The sequence below is a fragment of the Musca autumnalis genome, unplaced genomic scaffold (genome assembly GCF_047663935.1).
Source record: "Musca autumnalis isolate F117 unplaced genomic scaffold, ASM4766393v1 scaffold_1, whole genome shotgun sequence".
In the NCBI taxonomy this organism is placed as follows: Eukaryota; Metazoa; Arthropoda; class Insecta; order Diptera; family Muscidae; genus Musca; species Musca autumnalis.
The window spans coordinates 101,896,753-101,919,218 of NW_027411644.1; the positions used below are offsets into that span (position 1 = coordinate 101,896,753).

The window sequence follows — 22,466 nt, forward strand, 5'->3', positions numbered from 1 at the left end:
TACAATATTAAACCGAACTAGCAGTAATTTGACATTTGAAGTTCTTAGTGGTCACAACAGCTCTCCATCAAAAATTGTCAACATAGGTCCATGTTCGGATATAGCTACCATATAACGGTACCTCCCAATTTTCAGTAATTTTGCAATTTTAGCTTCAATTTTTAACCGAACTAACTGTAACTTGACATTTAAAGGTTGTAGTGATGCAGATGTATCAACAATTTTGAACATAGCCCCAATATAACGATACTTCCCGCTTTTCGGTACTTTGAGGATTTTACTTAAAATGTTTAACCAACGTAGGTTCATGTTTTGGTATAGCCCCAAAACAAACCTCCCGATTTTCCGTACCTTAGCTTTATTTTTTGGACGAACTTTCTGTAATTTGAAAATTAAAAGCAAACAAAATTTGTTCATTTAAGTTCATATTTTCGTATAGCCCACATACCTCCGAACTAGATGTTAATGACATTTGAAGTTCCCACGTTATGTACCGATTTTTGGTATTTTGAGGATTCTAGCTGATATTTGTTGGGTGGCACCGTGGTGCAATGGTATGCACACCCGCCTTGCAGCCTAAAGGTCGTGTGTTCGATTCCCCGGCCAGTCAACATCAAACACTTTTCAACGGTGGCAAAATACCCCTCAGTAATGTTGGCGACATTTTCTGAGTATTTCAGCCTTGTACAACTTCTCTACAAGTAGTGTCTTAGACACGCCGTTCGGACTCGGCGATAAACAGTAGGTCCCATATCATTGAGCTAATATGAATCGGGGTGCACTCATTGATATGAGAGAAGTCTCCCCTGTACCGCCTAGGATGTATGTGGAACAATTATATATAGCTGCAATTTTGAACCGAAACTGTCCATGTTTTATTATAACCCCTATATAACGGTACCTCCCAATTTCTAGCCCACCAAAAATTGTCAACATACATAGTTAGATATAGGCATTTTATGTACATTATCTGACATTTTAACGTACCCACTTAAAGTTGGGGACAGGAATGGAAACTAATTATTCCATTTTAGTTCAGAATATTTTATGGTGGAGGGTATGAAAAGTTCCGCCCGGCCGAACTTAACGCTTTTTTTCTTGTTGTAACTATTTTTTGTTCGTTCGTCTATATTCGTAATAATTAAGCATCCATAGCTTAGTCCCTAGATGACATACATACCTAATTCTTCGTAGACTCGTTCTATATAGTTAAGAATTCCTCATTCAAAAAATCAGTGTTCCACATTTGCGCTAAGGCGAGTAAATCAATCTACAAAATTTGACAATTCGTGTGAGAACAATATTTTTTTTTTACAAAACAGAGGGTTATATTAGGAAAATACAAAAATGTGAACCGATATTGATCATTTTCTTAGTGGAAACCGAAAATTATGTTATACTATCACGATGGACGCCAAAAAGTATGGCGAAAATTTAAGTGAAATTTAGCTATTTTTTATTTTATTAATAAACATGTGTAAGAAATAAACTGTTAACAAATATATTAATAATATTATTTATTTTTTACACATAAATGTTTGTTTTATTTAAAATGTTGTAATAAGTTTGGTTTTACAATAATTTACGTTTTTTGTATTCACCTAAAATGAGTAACAAACAGAAGATAAACTTAATATACCCTCCATTATATGGTGACATTTTAGTATTTTGTAGACAGAATGAATAACTACAAAAAAAGAAAAAAATCTAAATTTGACTGTGTCTTCTTGGATTTAAAGTGCATCTATGTATGTCTAATATGTCTATTTCGTAAATCAATTTGAATAAATTTTGAATTTTATTTTTCTACGCAAGACAATATTGAAGCTTAATGCAACGTTAACAACATAGTATATAGAATCAATCTGAAAAATAGCAGGATTATTAATTTTTTTTATAACAAAAATTACTGCTATTAATTTATCAAAATGACAGACATGTTACGCCATATTTCTTAACAAGTAATTATTTAAATATCTTAATCACTCGCATTAGAATTAAGAATATTTTATGTGCATATTATTAATTAATGATATGGTTAGCAAAAATTTTATTAATACTATGTATGAACGGAATAGTAAGAGTCACGTAAGATTTTCAGTTTCTCCCCAGTAAATAATTTGTTTATTCTTTCAGCTATAACGATACTTCTTAGTAACTACAGTTGAGCAATTCACAATAACAACTATGATGCTATGGATGACAATTGACGTTTTGCAAAAACAATTTACGTATGATTTTTAAGATTTCGTCTTATCGAACCATTAGGGCTACGTTGATCAATGAAAAATAAAGCCTATTCTTTTCATTTTTCTACCCAACGTTCGTTGGAATTTTCCAACATCTTCAGCGGTAACTTTTATAAATAGATAACTTTTCGTCAGTCTTACATCTACATTTATTCAATTGTACAAAAAAATTCAAAAAGGTGAAAGAAACTTAAAATAAAGTAAGAAAAATTTACGCTGCAACCAATTATACGAATTGGAATGCAAACAAATAATTAGAAGATAACATACCAATCTACAAGATTGGCTGATTGATATTTTCATAGGTTTTACCAGTTTTGAGATATAGAGGTTCAGATCAAACTTTCAGATTCTTTTCTTAGGTTTTCACGATTTTGCTTGGAAACTGCAAATTCTTTCGAAATGGGACTAAAAAATATGTTGTAGCTGTAAAAATTCTCTACAAGATTGGCTTTCGTTATTTTTTCCTAGCTTCTACCATTTTTGAGATATATAAGTTTAAGTTGGGAAATTGCAGTCATGACATTGTTTTATAAAGAGACGATACGGTAAGAACCTCGAATCTTGAACCTCAATCTTGTAGAGAAATTTCATAGTCCCATTTCGATAGGACTTGCGGTTTCCAATCAAAATCGTGAAAACCTAAAAAACCCTTAAAAATGTCAACTTGAATCGCGATTTATTTAAAAAGCGCTCCGGCGATTTTTTTGATTTTTGATTTTTCTCATTTAGGACATTGTAGTTTCAGAAACCGCAAAAACATCCCAGGTGTAAGCACCTTCCATTTAAATTTGGTTCAAGAGCACTATCTTGTTTGGTTGATTTACTGGTTGGATTACTATCCAAAAATGCACTTAACGGTGATTTTGAGTGTTGTTGTCGGCACTATTAACATTATCGCTTAATTGACTTCTGGAAGTGATGAAATCGAAACTCTGAATTGGTTCTTCCTTTTTCATAATTTTTCATAAGTGTGCGATTATCGCAGAAAATCCAACAATCGCCTTCAAGGGACGTTTTGGTCACTCAGTCGATAGTAAAGGTTTGTATGACTTCCGGAAGTGACGAAATCGAAACTCTGAATTGGTTCCGCAGACGTGACACAATTCTTTCCGCCTTTTTCATAATTTTTCATAAGAATGCGATTATCGCAGAAAATCCAACAATCGCCTTCAAGGGACGTTTTGGTCACTCAGGCGATAGTAAAGGGTTGTATGAACTAAGCTATGTATTTACTTACAAACATGCATGTGTCTATTTTGTTTAGTAAACTGCGTATTTCGTTCATGACATTTTGTTAATACATCACAGAAAATCTTACATTATTTGTGTTCCAGAATCTGCAATATATGGTCTGTTCCAGAACTGCAAGAATCTACTAATTTTTACTACTTTTAGTCCGACAATCGTTTTGCTGTCGTAAAACAAAGGTTACGTCGGATTCCAAAACAAGTTATGTGGGTTATCTGTCGCGAATTATTTAAAACATAAATGTTTTTATATATAGGTATATAGTTTCCAGCTCTATTTTGTACTAGAAAAGCGTTTTAATACTCGTTAAACCAAAAAAAATCACTTCTCTTCTAGCATTTTATTTTGGACAAATGTTTTTCCGGTGTCTGATTGGATAACACGAAATTTTTGATAGAGCGCTTGTAAATTTTTGCCAATTTTTTGTTATCTTACTTTCTGAACAAATTTATATGGGGAAGCAATTTTAGGCAATTTGCTCTCTTGTCAGTTTTACTAAAAAAGTGCTGGAACGAAACAATTTTTATAAATAAATATAAAGATATATTAGTTATGTCCTCGAAACTGTTTTCATCTGCTAACGGCTTCTGTAAATACAAAATATGGAAGATAAAGTCAAAACATAGTGATTTATAAAGAAGACTAATTAGATATTTTATCAAAACATGCAAGTTCAACGCACAGTGAGTGACCCAAACAATTATTCGCACGAATTTAGCCGATAACCTTAGGTGCTAGTGCTATTTTTTATATAATTTTATTTTGATTTTTTGTTAAATTAAAAATTTCAAATAAATTAATTTGTACTACCATAATGATTTTGAAGATTCGTTGGTAAATAAGTAAATATATTAAATATTAGTAAATAAATAATCACAAGTAAGAAAGGGCTATAGTCGGACGGGACCGACAATGTGATACCCTACATCGAATTTTCAGAATTTCTGTCCGGTGATTCTGTGTATTTTGAGAGTGAAAAGTTTAAAATGAATTGATTTGAACATGTGCGATAATTGTAATCGGTATGGGAATATTTTGAGTGCCTAACATCTTCAACTACATAATTTGCGTCAATATATTTGTATGCACTATGGAGCTTAGGCACATTAGAAATATGTAGTTGCCTTTTCAGACTACACACTAATGCATCCACGGACTGACCGACATGCATAGCTAGAACATTTTGTATTATCGGTTATCGTTGTAATTTTCATCAATGTAAACACTTTGAAGTTATTATGATTTTAACAATTGCTCTGTTCCAGAACCTGCAAGAAGCTACTATTTTTTACTACGATAGCATTTTTTTCTTTTATGTTATCGGAAAAAATAGTAAAAATTAGTAGATTCTTGCAGTTCTGGAACAGACCAAATTTCTTTATTATTATGGGGACATTTTGTAGTATGGAAGGAAATGTAGGTTTTTACACACTAATCGAAAAATAAAGGAACCCACTAAATGGCGACCGCATTTGATGGGGTTGTACACCACCATCGAGAGTACCTTTGAAAAGAAGATGTGTACACTAGTTGAATGCATTGACATCGTGGGTGCCTTAGATATTTTCCAAGCGGAGCGGGGCTCCTAGGGGTTGCAGAAAGGCCGAATCAGCTCCAATTCTTGTGTACAACGTAGTATTTCGAGTAGAGCCTAGATCTTACATCCAATGAAATTAGAATCAATTCACAATTTGTCTGGGTGTTTTTAATCACTGCGGAAAATTTGTTTGTGACTGTCCTTAGACCCGAATCCAAGCATTCAGGGATTCTAACAATTGCATACAGGTAGGTGGCTTCTGTGATGGTATAATCCAGAGAATTTCACCATAGGTTCACACTTTCGTATACGTTTCTAAAAATTTTTATATTCTATCCCTAGCAACAGAAGCAGAATATAACAAGTAAAAAAGCATTAAGTTCGGCCGGGCCGAACTTTTCATACCCTCCACCATAAAATATTCATTCCTGTCCCCAACTTTAAGTGAGTACGTTAAAATGTCAGATAATGTACATAAAATGCTTTATTCGGGAGGCCCTTTTTATGGTGCCTATATCTAACTGTTGACAATTTTTGGTGGGCTAGAAATTGGGATGTACTGTTATATAGGGGTTATAATAAAACATGGGTCTATGTTGAGAGTTTTTGATGGGAGCCTTAAATGTCAAATAACTCCTAATTCGGTTAAAAAATTTAGCTAGAATCCTCAAAATATCGAAAATCGGTACATAACGTGGGAACTTCAATTGTCATTAACAGCTAGTTCGGAGGTATCTGGGCTATACGAAAATATGAACTTAAATGAAAAATTTTTGTTGCAGAATTTTTGTTGACTTAAATTTCAAATTACAGAAAGTTCGTCCAAAAATAAAGCTAAGGTACGGAAAATCGGGAGGTTTGTTTTGGGGCTATACAAAAACATGGACCTACGTTCGGTTAAACATTTTAAGTAAAATCCTCAAAGTACCGAAAATCGGGAAGTATCGTTATATTGGGGCTATGTTGAAAATTGTTGATAAGATGCGTGGTGACCACTACAACCTTCAAATGTCAAATTACAGTTAGTTCTGTTAAAAATTGTAACTAAAATGGCCAAATTACTGAAAATTGGGAGGTACCGTTACATGGGAGCTATATCCGAACATGGACCTATGTTGACAATTTTTGATGGAGAGGTATTGTGACCACTAAGAACTTCAAATGTCAAATTACTGCTAGTACGGTTTAACATTGTAGCTAAAATCATCGAATTACTGAAAATCGGGAGGTACCGTTATATGGTGGCTTTCTTGATAATTTTTAGTGGAGAGGTGTGGTGACCACTAAGAATTTCAAATGTCAAATGTTCAAATTACAGATAATTCGGCTAAAACTTGTTGGTAAAATTCTCAAAATACCTGAAATCGGGCGGTAACGTTATATGGGGGCTATTCCAAAACATTTAAGAACCCTAAATGTCAATTGATAGCTAAATCGGTCAGAAAATGTAGATAAAAACGTCAAAATGTCGTAAATTGGGGGCTATACCAACACGTGGACCTAGGTCCACAACTTTTGTTATATAAGTTTAGTTACACTTAAGAACCCTAAATGTCAAATTATAGCTTCATCGGTCTGAAAATGTAGCTAAAAACGTCAAAATACCGTAAATCGGGGGGTACCGTTATATGGGGGCTATACCAAAACGTGGACCTATGTCCACAACTTTTGTTATATAAGTTTATTGATACTTAAGAACCCTAAATGTCAAATTATAGCTAAATCGGTCTGAAAATGTAGCTAAAACCGTCAAAATACCGTAAATCGGGGGGTACCGTTATATGGGGGCTATACCAAAACTTTTGTTATATAAGTTTATTGACATTTAAGAACTCTAAATGTCAAAATATAGCTAAGTCGGTCTGAAAATGTAGCTAAAACCGTCAAAATACCGTAAATCGGGGGTACCGTTATATGAAGGCTATACCAAAACGTGGACCTATGTCCACAACTTTTGTTATATAAGTTTATTGACATTTAAGAACTTCAAATGGCAAATTATAGCTTCATCGGTCTGAAAATGTAGCTAAAAACGTCAAAATACCGCAAATCGGGGGGTACCGTTATATGGGGGCTATACCAAAACGTGGACCTATGTCCACAACTTTTGCTATATAAGATTATTAACACTTAAGAACCCTAAATGTCAAATTATAGCTACATCGGTCTGATAATGTAGCTAAAAACGTCAAAATACCGTATATCGGGGGGTACCGTTATATGGGGGCTATACCAAAACGTGGACTTATGTCCACAACTTTTGTTATATATGTTTATTGATACTTAAGAACCCTAAATGTCAAATTATAGCCAAATCGGTCTGAAAATGTAGCTAAAACCGTCAAAATACCGTAAATCGGGGGGTACCGTTATATGGGGGCTATACCAAAACGTGGACCTATGTCCACAACTTTTGTTATATAAGTTTATTGACACTTAAGAACCCTAAATGTCAAATTATAGCTACAACGGTCTGAAAATGTAGCTAAAAACGTCAAAATACCGTATATCGGGGGGTACCGTTATATGGGGGCTATACCAAAACGTGGACTTATGTCCACAACTTTTGTTATATATGTTTATTGATACTTAAGAACCCTAAATGTTAAATTATAGCTAAATCGCTCTAAAAATGTAGCTAATAACGTCAAAATACCGCAAATCGGGGGTACCGTTATATGGGGACTATACCAAAACGTGGACCTATGTCCACAAGTTTTGTTATATATGTTTATTGATACTTAAGAACCCTAAATGTCAAATTATAGCCAAATCGGTCTGAAAATGTAGCTAAAAACGTCAAAATACCGTAAATCGGGGGGTACCGTTATATGGGGGCTATACCAAAACGTGGACCGATATAGCCCATCATCGAACTTGACCTGCCTGCAAACAAAAGACGCATTTTCCCGCATTTCAGCGTCCTATCTCAATTTTTGTGGATGCTAGAGTGATTACCACGGACGGACGTGCACAGATCGACTCAGAATTTTACCCTGATCAAGAATATATATACTTTATAGGGTCGCAAATGAGTATTTCAATGCGTTACAAACGGAAAAACAAACTTAATACCCTCCATACTATGGTGGAGGGTATAAAAAGAATATAGTGGCTGGAGTGCACTTAGCACTCGAAGTGATCAACCGATTTTGTCCAAAATTTGGCGTTCGCAATATTTTGTCCAAACTTAGTTTAAGTTCGAAGATGGGCAATATCGGCCCACAACTTCCGGTACCTCCCCCCAAACATTAAAAAAATGTCACTGAAATGGTACACGCTATATCTGTTCAACGGATTTGGTCCAAATGTAGTTTTACATCGAAAATGGTTCGTATCGGTCCTTAGGATACCTCCATAGGATGATCCTTTGGAAAATTATACCGATGCTTCTCTTTGTGGTCCAGCTTACAGCGATATTATGGTTTTCGTGGGCAAGTCCATGCTTCCTGGCATAGTGGTCCAAAATATTGGAAAGTTCAAATGTCAAAAAAGGGACATTTTTGGGAAAAGGATTTTGGTTTTGTAGCCAGTATTCAATCTGTCCGTAAATTAAAGTTTCAATTCACATAAGCTGAGGGTAGATATCTGTCGGCAAAGCCGACTTACGTTCTTCCTTATTTTTAATTGTTTTTTATTTTTAACTTATTAGTAAATGCATACATCCCATAACCAAATTACAGCCAATATTGTCCAAATGTGTAGATAAAAACTCTAAAATGCCTGAAATCGGGTGGTATATATGGGGGCTATACCAAAACCTGGACATATGCCCACAATATTTGGTGGGAAGTGTCTGTACCATTGGGAACTCCAAATGCCAAGTTACAGCTAATTCGGCTAAGAATGAAGATAAAATCCTCAAAATACCTGAAATCGGGTGGTAGCGTTATATGGGGTTATAGGAAAAATTGACCCATATTAGTTTGATTGGTCAACTGCAACTGTGTTAAAAATGATTTACTAGATTTGAACTAAACAGACAGGAAACAAAGCAACATACAGAAGTATGCTTTGTTCTTATCAATTTCATCCAGATAATTCCAGCTGTGCTGTAATATAACTGTGGTCAATTCGAAATTCATTAAGCAGATAGCTATGTAAAGATACTTAATAATCTGTTTGTGAATAATTTGCTCAAAGTGTTTCCGCAAGATAACACAAAATTGCAAAATTTATTTTTTGTTAGTTACTGATTATAAACTCATACTACTTATATGTTATTGTAAGAGATAAAACCTTTTGAGTGGATTGTCTCATATGCACTCATCAAATATTAACCACGGAAATGTTGTGAATTTATTTTTTCAACAACAATGCACTGCAATGCTGTATCGCGTTCAGTCGACTTACAACTTAATAACGCATTGGATGTAGTAACTCGGAACGGAAACAGCAATCAAAAAACAAACTCGAAATAAAAATGTCTTCCGAAATGGCAATACCTTCATGGATAAAAGCCAAAGAATTTGTGAATCTTCTATCAAACCACGTTAAGGATTTTAAGGCAATTCAAAAGTTCAAAGTTTGTCCAGCTTTGGCTCCAGGAGAAAATTATGCCACAGTTATGCTTAAAGTTCACATTGATTGTTTGCTAACCACGGGTCAAGTGAACAACTTTACTTTGATGTTAAAAGTACCGCACAACAATGATTTGTATCGTACCGAAATGGTCAAGTGGCACATGTTTGTCACGGAGGCGGGAATGTATCGCCAAATTATACCCGCATTTGAGGAAATGTTTCGTTCGAAAGGTGTACCGGTACGATTTGGTGCCAAATCATATGATTTGCCCACCATTAATAAGGAGTATATTCTTCTCGAGGATCTGACACGCAGAGGTTTTCGAAACGTTAAGCGCCAGAATTGTCTGGATATGGATCATTGTAGGAGTGTTTTGAAAAAAATAGCTCAACTTCATGCCGCCTCTGCTGTATGGGTTGAAAAAAATGGAATTTTTTCTGATCTCTTCTCTAGAGGCATAGTTCGAGAAGAAGGAAAGGTGCTTCTGGGTGGCATGTTTAACAGCGGCCTACAACATTTATTAAAAACTACACAGCAAATGAAAAGCTGTGAAAAGTTTTATCCTGAGCTTAAGAAATACGCCGATACATTTATGGTCGAAATATTCAAACAAACCGCCAGAGATGATAATTCCTTTAATGTCCTGAATCATGGTGATTGTTGGTCTAACAATATTATGTTTCAATACGGCGACCAAGGCGAATTAAAAGAAACCTATTTTGTGGATTTACAGCTACCGTCTTATGGTAGTCCAGCACAGGATTTATTATATTTCATTTTGTCCTCAGCCCAATTGGATTTAAAAATTAAACATTTCGATGAAATGATTCGTTATTATCATGGACATTTAATTGCAAATTTGAAGCTATTGGGTTATTCCAAACCTTTGCCATATTTACGTGATATTCATCAAATGATTCTGAAGGGCAGTATTTGGGGTAAGTGTGATGAAAATATTCATAAATTCTGTTTTTTCTCAAAAAAATAAAACCTATTTTTAGCTATGATTACGGTCCTCATAACCATGGCTGCTGTACTGTGTGATACCACCGATTCAGCCACAGTGGATAATTTTGTCAGTGATTCTGAAGACAGTCAAGAATTCAAGCAGTTGCTTTTTAGCAACGAACGTTTCAAACGTCATTGGGAAGTCGTCTTACCCTGGCTATACTATAGAGGTGTCTTAGAGGTTTAAGTTAATCTACATATTATAAATAAAAATAAAAATAATAAAAATAAAAATAAAATAAAAATGTCTTCCGAAATGGCAATACCTTCATGGATAAAAGCCAAAGAATTTGTGAATCTTCTATCTAACCACGTTAAGGATTTTAAGGCAATTCAAAAGTTCAAAGTTTGTCCAGCTTTGGCTCCAGGAGAAACTTATGCCACAGTTATGCTTAAAGTTCACATTGATTGTTTGCTAACCACGGGTCAAGTGAACAACTTTACTTTGATGTTAAAAGTACCGCACAACAATGATTTGTATCGTAACGAAATGGTTAAGTGGCACATGTTTGTCACGGAAGCGGGAATGTATCGCCAAATTATACCCGCATTTGAGGAAATGTATCGTTCCAAAGGTGTACCAGTACGATTTGGTGCCAAATCATATGATTTGCCCACCATTAATAAGGAGTATATTCTTCTCGAGGATCTGACACGCAGAGGTTTTCGAAACGTTAAGCGCCAGAATTGTCTGGATATGGATCATTGTAGGAGTGTTTTGAAAAAAATAGCTCAACTTCATGCCGCCTCTGCTGTATGGGTTGAAAAAAATGGAATTTTTTCTGATCTCTTCTCTAGAGGCATGGTTCGAGAAGAAGGAAAGGTGCTTCTGGGTGGCATGTTTAACAGCGGCCTACAACATTTATTAAAAACTACACAGCAAATGAAAAGCTGTGAAAAGTTTTATCCTGAGCTTAAGAAATACGCCGATACATTTATGGTCGAAATATTCAAACAAACCGCCAGAGATGATAATTCCTTTAATGTCCTGAATCACGGTGATTGTTGGTCTAACAATATTATGTTTCAATACGGCGACCAAGGCGAATTAAAAGAAACCTATTTTGTGGATTTACAGCTACCGTCTTATGGTAGTCCAGCACAGGATTTATTATATTTCATTTTGTCCTCAGCCCAATTGGATTTAAAAATTAAACATTTCGATGAAATGATTCGTTATTATCATGAGAATTTAATTGCAAATTTGAAGCTATTGGGTTATTCCAAACCTTTGCCATACTTACGTGATATTCATCAAATGATTCTGAAGGGCAGTATTTGGGGTAAGTGTGATGAAAATATCATAAATTCTGTTTTTCTCAAAAAAAAAAAACCTATTTTTAGCTATGATTACGGTCCTCATAACCACGGCTGCTGTCCTGTGTGATACCACCGATTCAGCCACAGTGGATAATTTTGTCAGTGATTCTGAAGACAGTCAAGAATTCAAGCAGTTGCTTTTTAGCAACGAACGTTTCAAACGTCATTGGGAAGTCGTCTTACCCTGGCTATACTATAGAGGTGTCTTAGAGGTTTAAGTTAATCTACATATTATCTATACGCGCACGTTACATGCTAATCAGCGATTGTAAAGCAATTACACACCTATAAAGGTGTCACTCGAAACTGGATGAGACGTTCATTGAATTTATAGCACAGAATAAATTAATTGTCACCACAGAAAATGTCAACTAAAATATGTAACATGAATGGAAATGTTCGTAACTAGTGAAATATTTATTTTTAATTCTGATTGTTTGATTTGATTTGTTATACAAATAAAAAATATAATTATTATCATTTAAACAGTGGGATGCCATTGATTGAGTGTCAAGCCTTTGTCTCTAATATTAAAATTATTTGGATGGAACAACTCTTCCAGAAGGTATCGGTATAGACCAAACATAAAGAACATGCAATATAATAATACGAACGGCGCACAGAGAGATATTAGATATAGATTTCTTTCAGCTTTCCGACACATTAAAAGCCACGAAATTCGTTCCAGCGGTTGCAAAGGAATTTAAGGTCAATTTTTAAAAATTTGAGTTATTTATATTTTGCACCAAAATATGAGTGTTTTTGAGTTTTCATATGTTCTAGATATTTAAAAAAGAAAGATCAAACCCCAATAAATAAACCATAAAAATACAAAATATTAATTTTTTTTTTGGAAAAGAATTTTTAAAAAATTTGAGGCTTCATAAAACTCTTATAAAAAAATTAAAAAATGTCAATTTGTGTGAAAAACGATTTTTACCCATGTAATTCCAAAAAATTTAAAAAAGTGTTGAACGGGCGGAACTTGACGGATACGGGTTCTAGTCCACTAAACATGGCATTTCACTAAAATTTAGTACCTGAGGAAAAATAAAATAGCTCACTTCCTATAAACGCTACGGTAATTTATTAAAACGACTCTAAAAGGCATCAATCCTATCTACCTAACAAAACAAGTGAGCCAATGCTATAGTAGGGTCGGAGCCGACTATGTGATACCCTACACCACTACCCCTGTGCATAAGCTTTTGACTGGCAAAATTCAAAATATTAAAATTGGGTTAGCTTAGCGCCTTTGCTCTGAATGTCTTCATTAATACAGGTCAATTTTGTTGAAACGGATTTAACTGCCTCGTCCGTACAACTCAAAAAAATGGAAAAGTGGGATGTACGCCAACCATCCATAGGCTTCTTCATCTGTGAGACCCCATCAACCTCCAACATTTCTTGAGGAATCGATCAAAATTCCGAAATGTAGTGTGATTGCACAAAAAATGGAAAAAGGGATGCATTACTGACTATTGCGATATCTCTGTTGTTTGACCACCTATGACAACCTACTTCACATCGTTGTAAAGGTGATATTTTCTACTTTCCTTGTCAGGTTTTGCTTTCGATATACCTCTTACAGAAGAGAGATATTTGCTTTGAAATAAAACGTTGGCTTTTTCTCCAAATAAATTTGTTTTGGTATGTATTTCCGACTATTGCGATAGCTGCGTTATTTGGCCACCTACGCCAACCTGCTTTACATCATTGTAAAGACGGGATTTTCTACTTTCATAGACAGATTTTGTTTTTGGAAGGTCCCCAACCAAAGCTTTGTTATTCGTCATTATTATTAAAATCGCAAAACTGAATAGTTGGGTTCTATTATCGGCTATTGCGATATCTTCGTTGTTTGACCACCTACGACAACCTACGTTACACCGTTGCAAAGGTGATATTTTCTACTTTCATTAGTTTTGATATACCCCACATAGAATCGCAGATATTCGCTTTGAAATAAAATGTTGACTTTTTCTCCAAATAAGTTTTTTTTTCCCATTCCGACCCCTGAGTATTATCCGACCATCACCAAAATCAATAGGCTTCTTTCCCTCCGGGACCTTCATTAACACCCAAAATTTGGTGACGATCGGATTAAAATTGCGACCTGTAGCGTTATTACAAAGTTTAGATGAACAGACGGACGGGCAGACACACATAGCCAGATCGACTCAGCTCGTCGAAACATTAATTTTGGTATATATATGTATGTATGGGTCTACGACCATTATTTCGATGCGTTAGAAACTTTTTGGCCAAAACCAACTTATAATACCCTCCCCACACAGTGCACGGTGCTCTTGAAACAATTTTAAATGGAAGGTGCGTACACCTTGGAAGTTTTTGCGGATTCTGAAACTACAATGTTCATAGATTAGAAAAATCAAGAAACAAAAAAAATCGCCGGAGCGCTTTTTAAATAAATCGCGATTTAAGTTGAGATTTTTAGGGGTTGTTTAGGTTTTCACGATTTTGCTTAGAAACCGCAAGTCCTATCAAAATAACACTAAAGAAAATATTGTAGCTGTGAAAATTCTCTATAAGATTAATTTTTATGGTATTCTTGTTGGTTTTACCATTTTTGAGATATAGAAGTTCAAATTGGGACAATTCAAACTCAATTCAAATCTGTATCGCCCCCTTATAAAACAATGTCATGACTGCAAATTCCCAACTTAAACTTATATATCTAACAAAATGGTACAACTTAGGATTAGTAACTTAAGCCAGTCTTGTAGAGAATTTTGACAGCTTTAAGATTTTCTCAGGTCCCATATCGATAAAACTTACCGTATTCAAGCAAAATCGCGAAACCCTAACAAAAAAACCTAAAAATGTAAACTGAGCTTCTTTATCTCAAAAATGGTACAGGCTGGGAACAAATGATAAGCGTCAATCCTCTAGAGAATTTTCACAGCTACAACATTTTCTTTAGCTCCATTTCGATTGGACTTGCGGTTTCCAAGCAAAATCGTGAAAACCAAAAATACACCTAAAAATGTGAATTTTGACCGCGATTTATTTAAAAATCCCTACAGCGACTTTTTCTTGTTTTTGGATTTTTCTCATCTATGAACATTGCTGTTTCAGAATTCACAAAAACTTCCCCTGTGTAGGCGGTTTTCTTCAAAAGTTAGTTAAGGCGCACACTTCATGACATTGTTTTATAAAGGGGCGATACAGTCAGTGCATTGTCCCAATTTGAACTTCTATATCTCAAAAATGGTAAAAACAACGAAAATACATTACAGGTCGATCTTGTAGAGAATTTTCAAAGCTACAACATTTTCCTTAGTCCCATTTTAATAGGACGTGCGCTAAAAATGTCTACTTAAATCGCGATTTATTTAAAAAGCGCTCCGGCGATTTTTTTTGTTTCTTGATTTTTCTAATCTATGAACATTGTAGTTTCAGAATCCGCAAAAACTTCCAAGGTGTACGCACATTCCATTTAAAATTGTTTCAAGAGCACCGTGAGTGGTGTAGGGTATAAAAACAATAAACGCAATATCTGTTATAGTTTCTGAGAAATAGCTGTTTCGTTCTTCAGAAATTTGCAAAAATTACGTATTTTCTAAAATTGGGAAACATTTTTCGTCTTTAGGAGCACGCCACTCCCACACCTTCCAATATTTTGATCTAATTTTTTGCTTTCTTTTTCAATATATTTACTGTCGAATACCATATATAAATTAAAAATCGGTAACAACAAAAATGGGGGTTTTAGACGGGAAAATCGATTTCTAAACCACTGTGCGACATGTTTTAACACACCATTTGTAGAGAAGTTTTACATGGCTAAAATGCTCACGAAATGTTGCCAACATTACCGAGGGTATTGTGCCACAGTTGAAAATTTGATGTTTCCTGGCCTGAGAATCGGGCACCAAAAATAGAACAAGTAACTACTATAAATTATTGAAGTAAAATGGAATAATTTCTTTTCCTTCATGTAAATAGTTTTAGGTGGAGAAGTTGTTCGACCACCTATCGTATCCTTATATACGGGCTATAACAAAACATGGACCTATACTGAGGATTTATCCTGTATAAGATTTATGACCACTACCGTTATATGGGGGCTACACCAAAACATTGACATAGTTCAGTCAAATAACGTAGCTAGAACCCTAAAACTACGTAAAATCGGAGGTACCGTTATGTGGGGGATACACCAAAACATGGACCTGTATAAACAATTTTTGGTGGAGAAGTGCTGTGATCACTAAGAACCTCAAATGTCAAATTACAGCAAGTTCGGTTAAAAATTGTACCTGAAATCCTCAAAATACGTAAAATCGGGAGGTACCGTTATGTGGTGGCTATACCTAAACATGAACCTAAATTGACAAATTTTCGTGCAGAAGTTTTGGGACCACTTGGAATCTGTCATGTCAAATTACAGCTAGTTCGGTTAAAAGTTGTAGCTAAAGACCTCAAAATAAAGAAAATCGGAGGTACCGTTATATAGGGGCTATACCAAAACACAACAATTAACAGGTAAAGTTTTTTCATCGATTGGATCATAATTGTGGCATTTAGAGAATTTTGGAGAAAATTCAACTTTGGCCCCATTCAAAGTACTATGGAAACAAAGATCGCTAGGTTGGCACGGGTTAACCTTAACCGATCGCCATAAAGTTTCATATATAAAGTTTTTTTAATCAAATAAAAAATTAGGGGTAGGAGATAAAAAATGTTGTTTCTCTAGTGTACATTAGAGTGACCCAAAAAACAATTTTTTTTTGGATTACCTACCCCCCAATTTTTTTCCATTTAATGCAAAAAAAACGCCATTCTGTGGCGAAGTTTACCCCGTACCAACTTAGCGATTTTTGTTTCCATAGTAATTTGTTTGGGGCCAAAGGCGAATTTTCACGAAAATTCTGTAAATGCCACAATTATGGTCCAATCGATGAAAAAACTTTACCAGTTCATTGTTGGGGCTAAAAAATGAATCCTACAAAAATTGCGAAAATCGGATGGGTTAAGGGTATAGCTCGGTTAGGCCGATTTAAGGTATTTTGGGACCTATATAGTTATACCGAGATTTGATTTACACAATTTTTGAAAGATTCGTTTTTTAGCCACAATAATGAACTGGTAAAGTATTTTCATCGATTGGACCATAAATGCGGATTTTAGAGAATTTTTGTAAAAATGCACCTTTGACCCCATACAAATTATTATGAAAGTAAAGATCGCTAGGTTGGCACGGGTTAACCTACACCACTACCCCTGTGCATAAGCTTTTGACTGCTAAAATTCAAAATATTAAAACTGGGGTAGCTTAGCGCCTTTGCTCTTCATTAATAGAGGCCAATTTTGTTGAAACGCATTTAAGTACATCGTCAGTACAACTTAAATAAAAAAATGGAAAAGTGGGCTGTACGCCAACCATCAATTGGATTCTTTCTCTGTGAGACCCCCATCAACCCCGAAAATTTCGCGAAGATCCGATCAAAATTCCGACCTGTGTGATTGCACAAAAATGGAAAAAGGGATGCATTACCGACTATTGCGAATAATATCAGACCTTTACCAAAATGAATAGAATTTTCCTCTGTGGGACCCCCATTAACACCCAAAATTTCGTAACGATCCAATCATAATTGCGACGTGTAACGTGATTACAAAAAATTAAAAAATTGGATGTATTACCGACTATTGCGATATCTCCGTTATTTGGGCCACCTACGCCAACCTACTTTGCATAATTTTAAAGATGAGATTTTTTACTTTCATATCCAGACTTTGCTTTTGGAAGGTCCCCAACCAAAGCTGTGATATTCGTCATTATAACTAAAATCGCAAAAAAGAAAAGTTGGGTTCTATTAGCGGCTATTGCGATATCTTCGTTGTTTGACTACCTACCTACATCCGTTAGAAAGGTGATATTTTTTACTTTCATCACCAGGTTTTCCTTTTGGTATACCCCTTATGGAAGCTGAGATATTCGCTTTGGAAAAAAAAACGTTGATCTTTTCTCCAAACAAGTTTTTTGCCCATTCCGACCCCTAAATATTATCCGACCATCACCAAATAGGCTTCTTCCCCTCCGGCACCCTCATCAACACCCAAAATTTGGTGACGATCCGATGAAAATTGCGACCTGTAGCGTGATTACAAGGTTTAGATGGACAGACGGACAGATCGACTCAGCTCGTCGAGACAATCATTTTGGTATATATAAGTATGGGTCTACGACCATTATTTCGATGCGTTACAAACTTTTGGGCAAAACCAACTTATAATACCCTCCCCACATAGTGGTGTAGGGTATAACCAAGTAAAAAAGCGTTAAGTTCGGCCGGGCCGAACTTTTTATATCCTCCACCATAAAATATTCTGAACTAAAACGGAATAATTATTTTCTTTCCTCTCTATATTTTTAGGCGGAGATAATTTGTGATCACTGATACCTAAGTAAGGTAAAAAATCATAAAAATATATTCAATCGGTCGGGAACCTTATATAGGGCTATATCAAAGTGTGGACCTATGTATTTGGTGGATAAGTTTTGTGACCACTGGGAACCTCAAATGTCGAATTGCAGATACTTGGGTCGAAAATTGTAGTTATAATTCAAAAAACCGAAAATCGGGGGGTACCTTTATATGGTAGCTATACTAAAAAGTGGTCCGATATAGCCCATCTTCGAACTTGACCTGCCTATGGAAGAAAGACACTCGGGTGCAAAAATATAGAGCTCTAGCTCAATTATTGCGAACGTCAGAGTGATTACAACAGACGGACATGGATAGAATTGTCTTAGAATTTTATCCTGTTCAAGAATATATATATATACTTTATATGGCCGCAAGTGATGTGTTAAAAACAGATGTGTTACAAACAGGAAAACAAAGTTAATATACCCTCAATACTATGGTGGAGGGTATACAAAAACATATGTATGCCGGGAAATAAAACATACAGGGCAATCATGAATAAAAATTCCGTGCGGATTTGTTCTCCTTCCCCAATTTTTCAAATTTTTATTTCCATATTTTGTCCAAAAAGGGAACATTTTTGTAGATTCTGCGAGAATATTTGGTAATAAAGTGATTCTACACTTTTTCAGATGTAATTCGAATCATTTTGGTTGAAATTCGAGAATTCCATTTGTAATTCGTAACATTTCATTTGTAATTCGAGAATTTCAATTGTAATTCGAATTATTATATTTGTAAATCGAATTATTCTATTTGTAATTCGAATTATTCCATTTGAAATTCGAATTATTCCATTTGTTATTCGAATTATTCCATTTGAAATTCGAATTATTCTATTTGTAATTCGAATTATTTATTTGTAATTCGAATTGTTTTATTTGTAATTCGAATTATTCCATTTGTAATTCGAATGATTTCATTTGAAATTTCAAATAAAATAATTCGAATTGCAGATAGAATAATCCGAATTTCAAATGGAATAATTCGAATTACAAATGGAACAATTTGAATTTCAAATAGAATAATTCGAATTACAAATAGAATAATTCGAATTTCAAATAGAATAATTCGAATTACAAATAGAATAATTCGAATTTGAAATGGAATATTTCGAATTACAAATAGAATAATTCGAATTTCAAATAGAATAATTCGAATTAAAAATAGAATAATTCGAATTACAAATGGAATAATAATTATCTCACTAACCACTACACGACATGTTTCTCACTTCGTGGTGATGCTCATCAGGTGTATTAAGTGGGGACCGTCTATGCCTCTTCCTTTAATTATTTTTCCATTGCAAAAATCGTCTGATCATTCAGCTCATCTCGAAAGAGAAAAACAACAAAACGTCTTCAATAAATATTTATATTTGCTTGGCTGTTATTGTTATTAATTAGAATTGCCAGGTCGATTAAGACCTTTTTTTATACAACTGGGGTAACTTTATAACTAAAGGGAAGTAAATGCTGTTATCGATCAAGTAGATAGTGCTTACCGAGACAGATAACATTTTTTTGTTCTTAGCTACGTGGCCGCCACTGTAGCAGATAGCCCTCTCGGCTGTCGAAAGCAGCGAAGCAGAAGCACACTCAATTCAAATTGCCCACTTGTTGAAAGAAATCATTGAGAGTTTAACTCACAACTCTCGATTTTGTAGTCAGACACACACGCTCTGTGCCACTGAACTCATTACGTAGTAATGGGTAAAATAAGTAGTAAGAAAAGTCTATAGTCGGACGGAGCCGACCATGGGATACCCTATACCACTATCCCTGGACAATCGCTCTCCACAGAACTTATTTTCAATGATTGTGAAAATTTAATTATCAAATATCAGAGATGTAATCTATAATACTTATGACCAAAACCAAAAAGTTATCTAGCATGACAAAGACATTTTTGTAGCAGGAAAGGAAAATTTAGTTCACACAAACTAAAATGTAATGAAACCCAATTATGTAGTACTACTACTTCCGTTGTTTAACCGCTACGTTATTGAAATTTTTACCAATTTCACACAAAAGTTTCAGTCCATTTAACCCGCTAAGTATTATCTGATCTTTACGTTGGTTTGTACGCTTCTTCTTTATCATAAACTCAAACATTGTTCAAAATTTTGCGGGTTATTATTTTGACCTACAGAGCCGTTACAAAATTGGTTAAAATTTTGTTTTTGGTCCATTTCATCCCCTGAACATTTCACGATCATCACCAAAAACTTATCATTTCTATTCCCGCCAAAAACAAACCTCCTTAAAAAATTCGTTACAGTCGGTCAATAATTGCGGCCTAAAGCTTGTTTACAAATTTTAATGGACGGACACACATCGCTAAATCGCTTTATCTCGTCAAGATATGAATTTTGGCATACCAAATATGGGGTCTAGGACGAATATTTCGTGTTGTTACATACACTTTTGGAGAGACAATATGTAGCATGGGATAAAAATGTGGTTCTCTACACAGAACCCATTATATATTAGGCAATAGGCCCGTTATCTAGCAAACACTTTATTGCAATTTACATCAGAGGATAGGTCAGTAGTTTTTTTCCCATATGTAGGCTGCTTTGCGAAATATATATGTCCTCAAGGAATTAAAATTTCGACCAAAAATAAAATTTTTATATTTCTTACAAAAGTAATGGTCCATTTCACCTGCTAAAGAATATCAGATCATCATTCAAAATTGTAGGCATCTTGTTCGACCTATACTCTTACCCGGTGCAAAATTTCGTGACTATTGATGTATAATTGCGACTTCTAGCGAGTTTATTATTACACTACAAACAAATAACGGAATATATTAGGCTGTAACTCTGTTATCTGATCATGCACACCAATATAATTGGCATCAATTGAAAGGTCAAACGTTCCACTTTCAAGTATATCTCACTTGTCCGGAATGTCACTTCCAGGAATTAAGATATAAGCTGTATATTGAAATTTTTCACAATTTTCACACAAAAGTTTTGGTCCATTTAACCCTCTAAATATTATCCTATCGCCATCTCAAATTGCAAGCTTCTCCTTTGTGATATACTCTTACTTTATTTAAAATTACGCGTTGATCGGACTATTATTGAGACCTACAGAGCCGCTAGAAAAATGGATAAATATTATTTTTTTGGTCCATTTCACCCGCTAAATATTTCACGATCATCACCAATAAGAATAGGGATCTATTCTGATCTGAACCCGACCTCCATACAAAATTTCGTGATGATCGGTCCATAATTGCGGCCTGGAGCGTGTTTACAATTTATAATGGACAGACGGACGGACGGACGGACTGACGGACGGACACACATCTCAAAATCGCTTTATCTCGTCGAGATATGAAGATTGGTATACCACATTGGGGGTCTCCGACGAATATTTCGCGATGTTACATGAATTTTTACCAAAACAAACTTATAATACCCTTTTCCACATTGTGGTATAGGGTATAAAAAGGATGATGTTAGTTACTACGCTTATAACTCAAGAACGGCTGAACAGATTTTGACAATTCGCACCAATTCGGAACGGTCTCATGGCAGAAAAGGATAAAACCTAAAAAAATCGCGAAAAATTTGCAAAAATATTTTTTCAATAAAGTCAATTTTTCTACAAATTTCTATCGAGCTTCGAGTTTGGAATAAATCTTGGCACTTATTTGGACAATTTTTGGGGAAAATTGTATTTGCACCTACTGTGAGGGTCCATTGTACGCCTCTGTTTTGTCAATTTTTGAAAGTTGTATAGAATTTTTTATTCACTTTTTAGGAAATTAACAGCGAAAAATGGTTAAAAGGGCTTAGTTTAGAGTTTGTAAAGATTAGTGGTGGTTTCGGTCAGATACCGATTGAAAAGACTAAGATGATAATGCCAAAAGTGGTTTCCACAGTTTTGAGGAAAAAGGTACAAATCCACAAAATTTGTGGGTTAATTACAAACGGCCAAATACATACATACAAACATACATATGTACATTGGTACGGTTAGTACACTGTACGTATGTCATTCGAAAAAGGATGATAGAAGATAAGGTACAAATCCACAAAATTGGTGGGTTAATTACAAACGGCCAAATACATACATACAAACATACATATGTACATTGGTACTG

At 34.8% G+C, this 22,466-nt stretch overlaps 2 protein-coding genes across 2 annotated transcripts; both read left to right on the top strand.

Annotated features, from left to right (window-relative positions):
- The first annotated feature begins 9,339 nt into the window (after positions 1-9,339).
- Positions 9,340-10,852, top strand: LOC141403763 (uncharacterized). Its single transcript, XM_073986691.1, has 2 exons — positions 9,340-10,499; positions 10,563-10,852. The coding sequence occupies exons 1-2, from the start codon at positions 9,461-9,463 to the stop codon at positions 10,754-10,756; spliced, it is 1,233 nt and encodes a 410-aa protein (XP_073842792.1). The 5' UTR covers positions 9,340-9,460; the 3' UTR covers positions 10,757-10,852.
- On the top strand, positions 10,812-12,124 carry LOC141403768 (uncharacterized). The gene is made up of 2 exons (XM_073986705.1): positions 10,812-11,852; positions 11,914-12,124. The coding sequence occupies exons 1-2, from the start codon at positions 10,814-10,816 to the stop codon at positions 12,105-12,107; spliced, it is 1,233 nt and encodes a 410-aa protein (XP_073842806.1). The 5' UTR covers positions 10,812-10,813; the 3' UTR covers positions 12,108-12,124.
- The last annotated feature ends 10,342 nt before the right edge of the window (positions 12,125-22,466 follow it).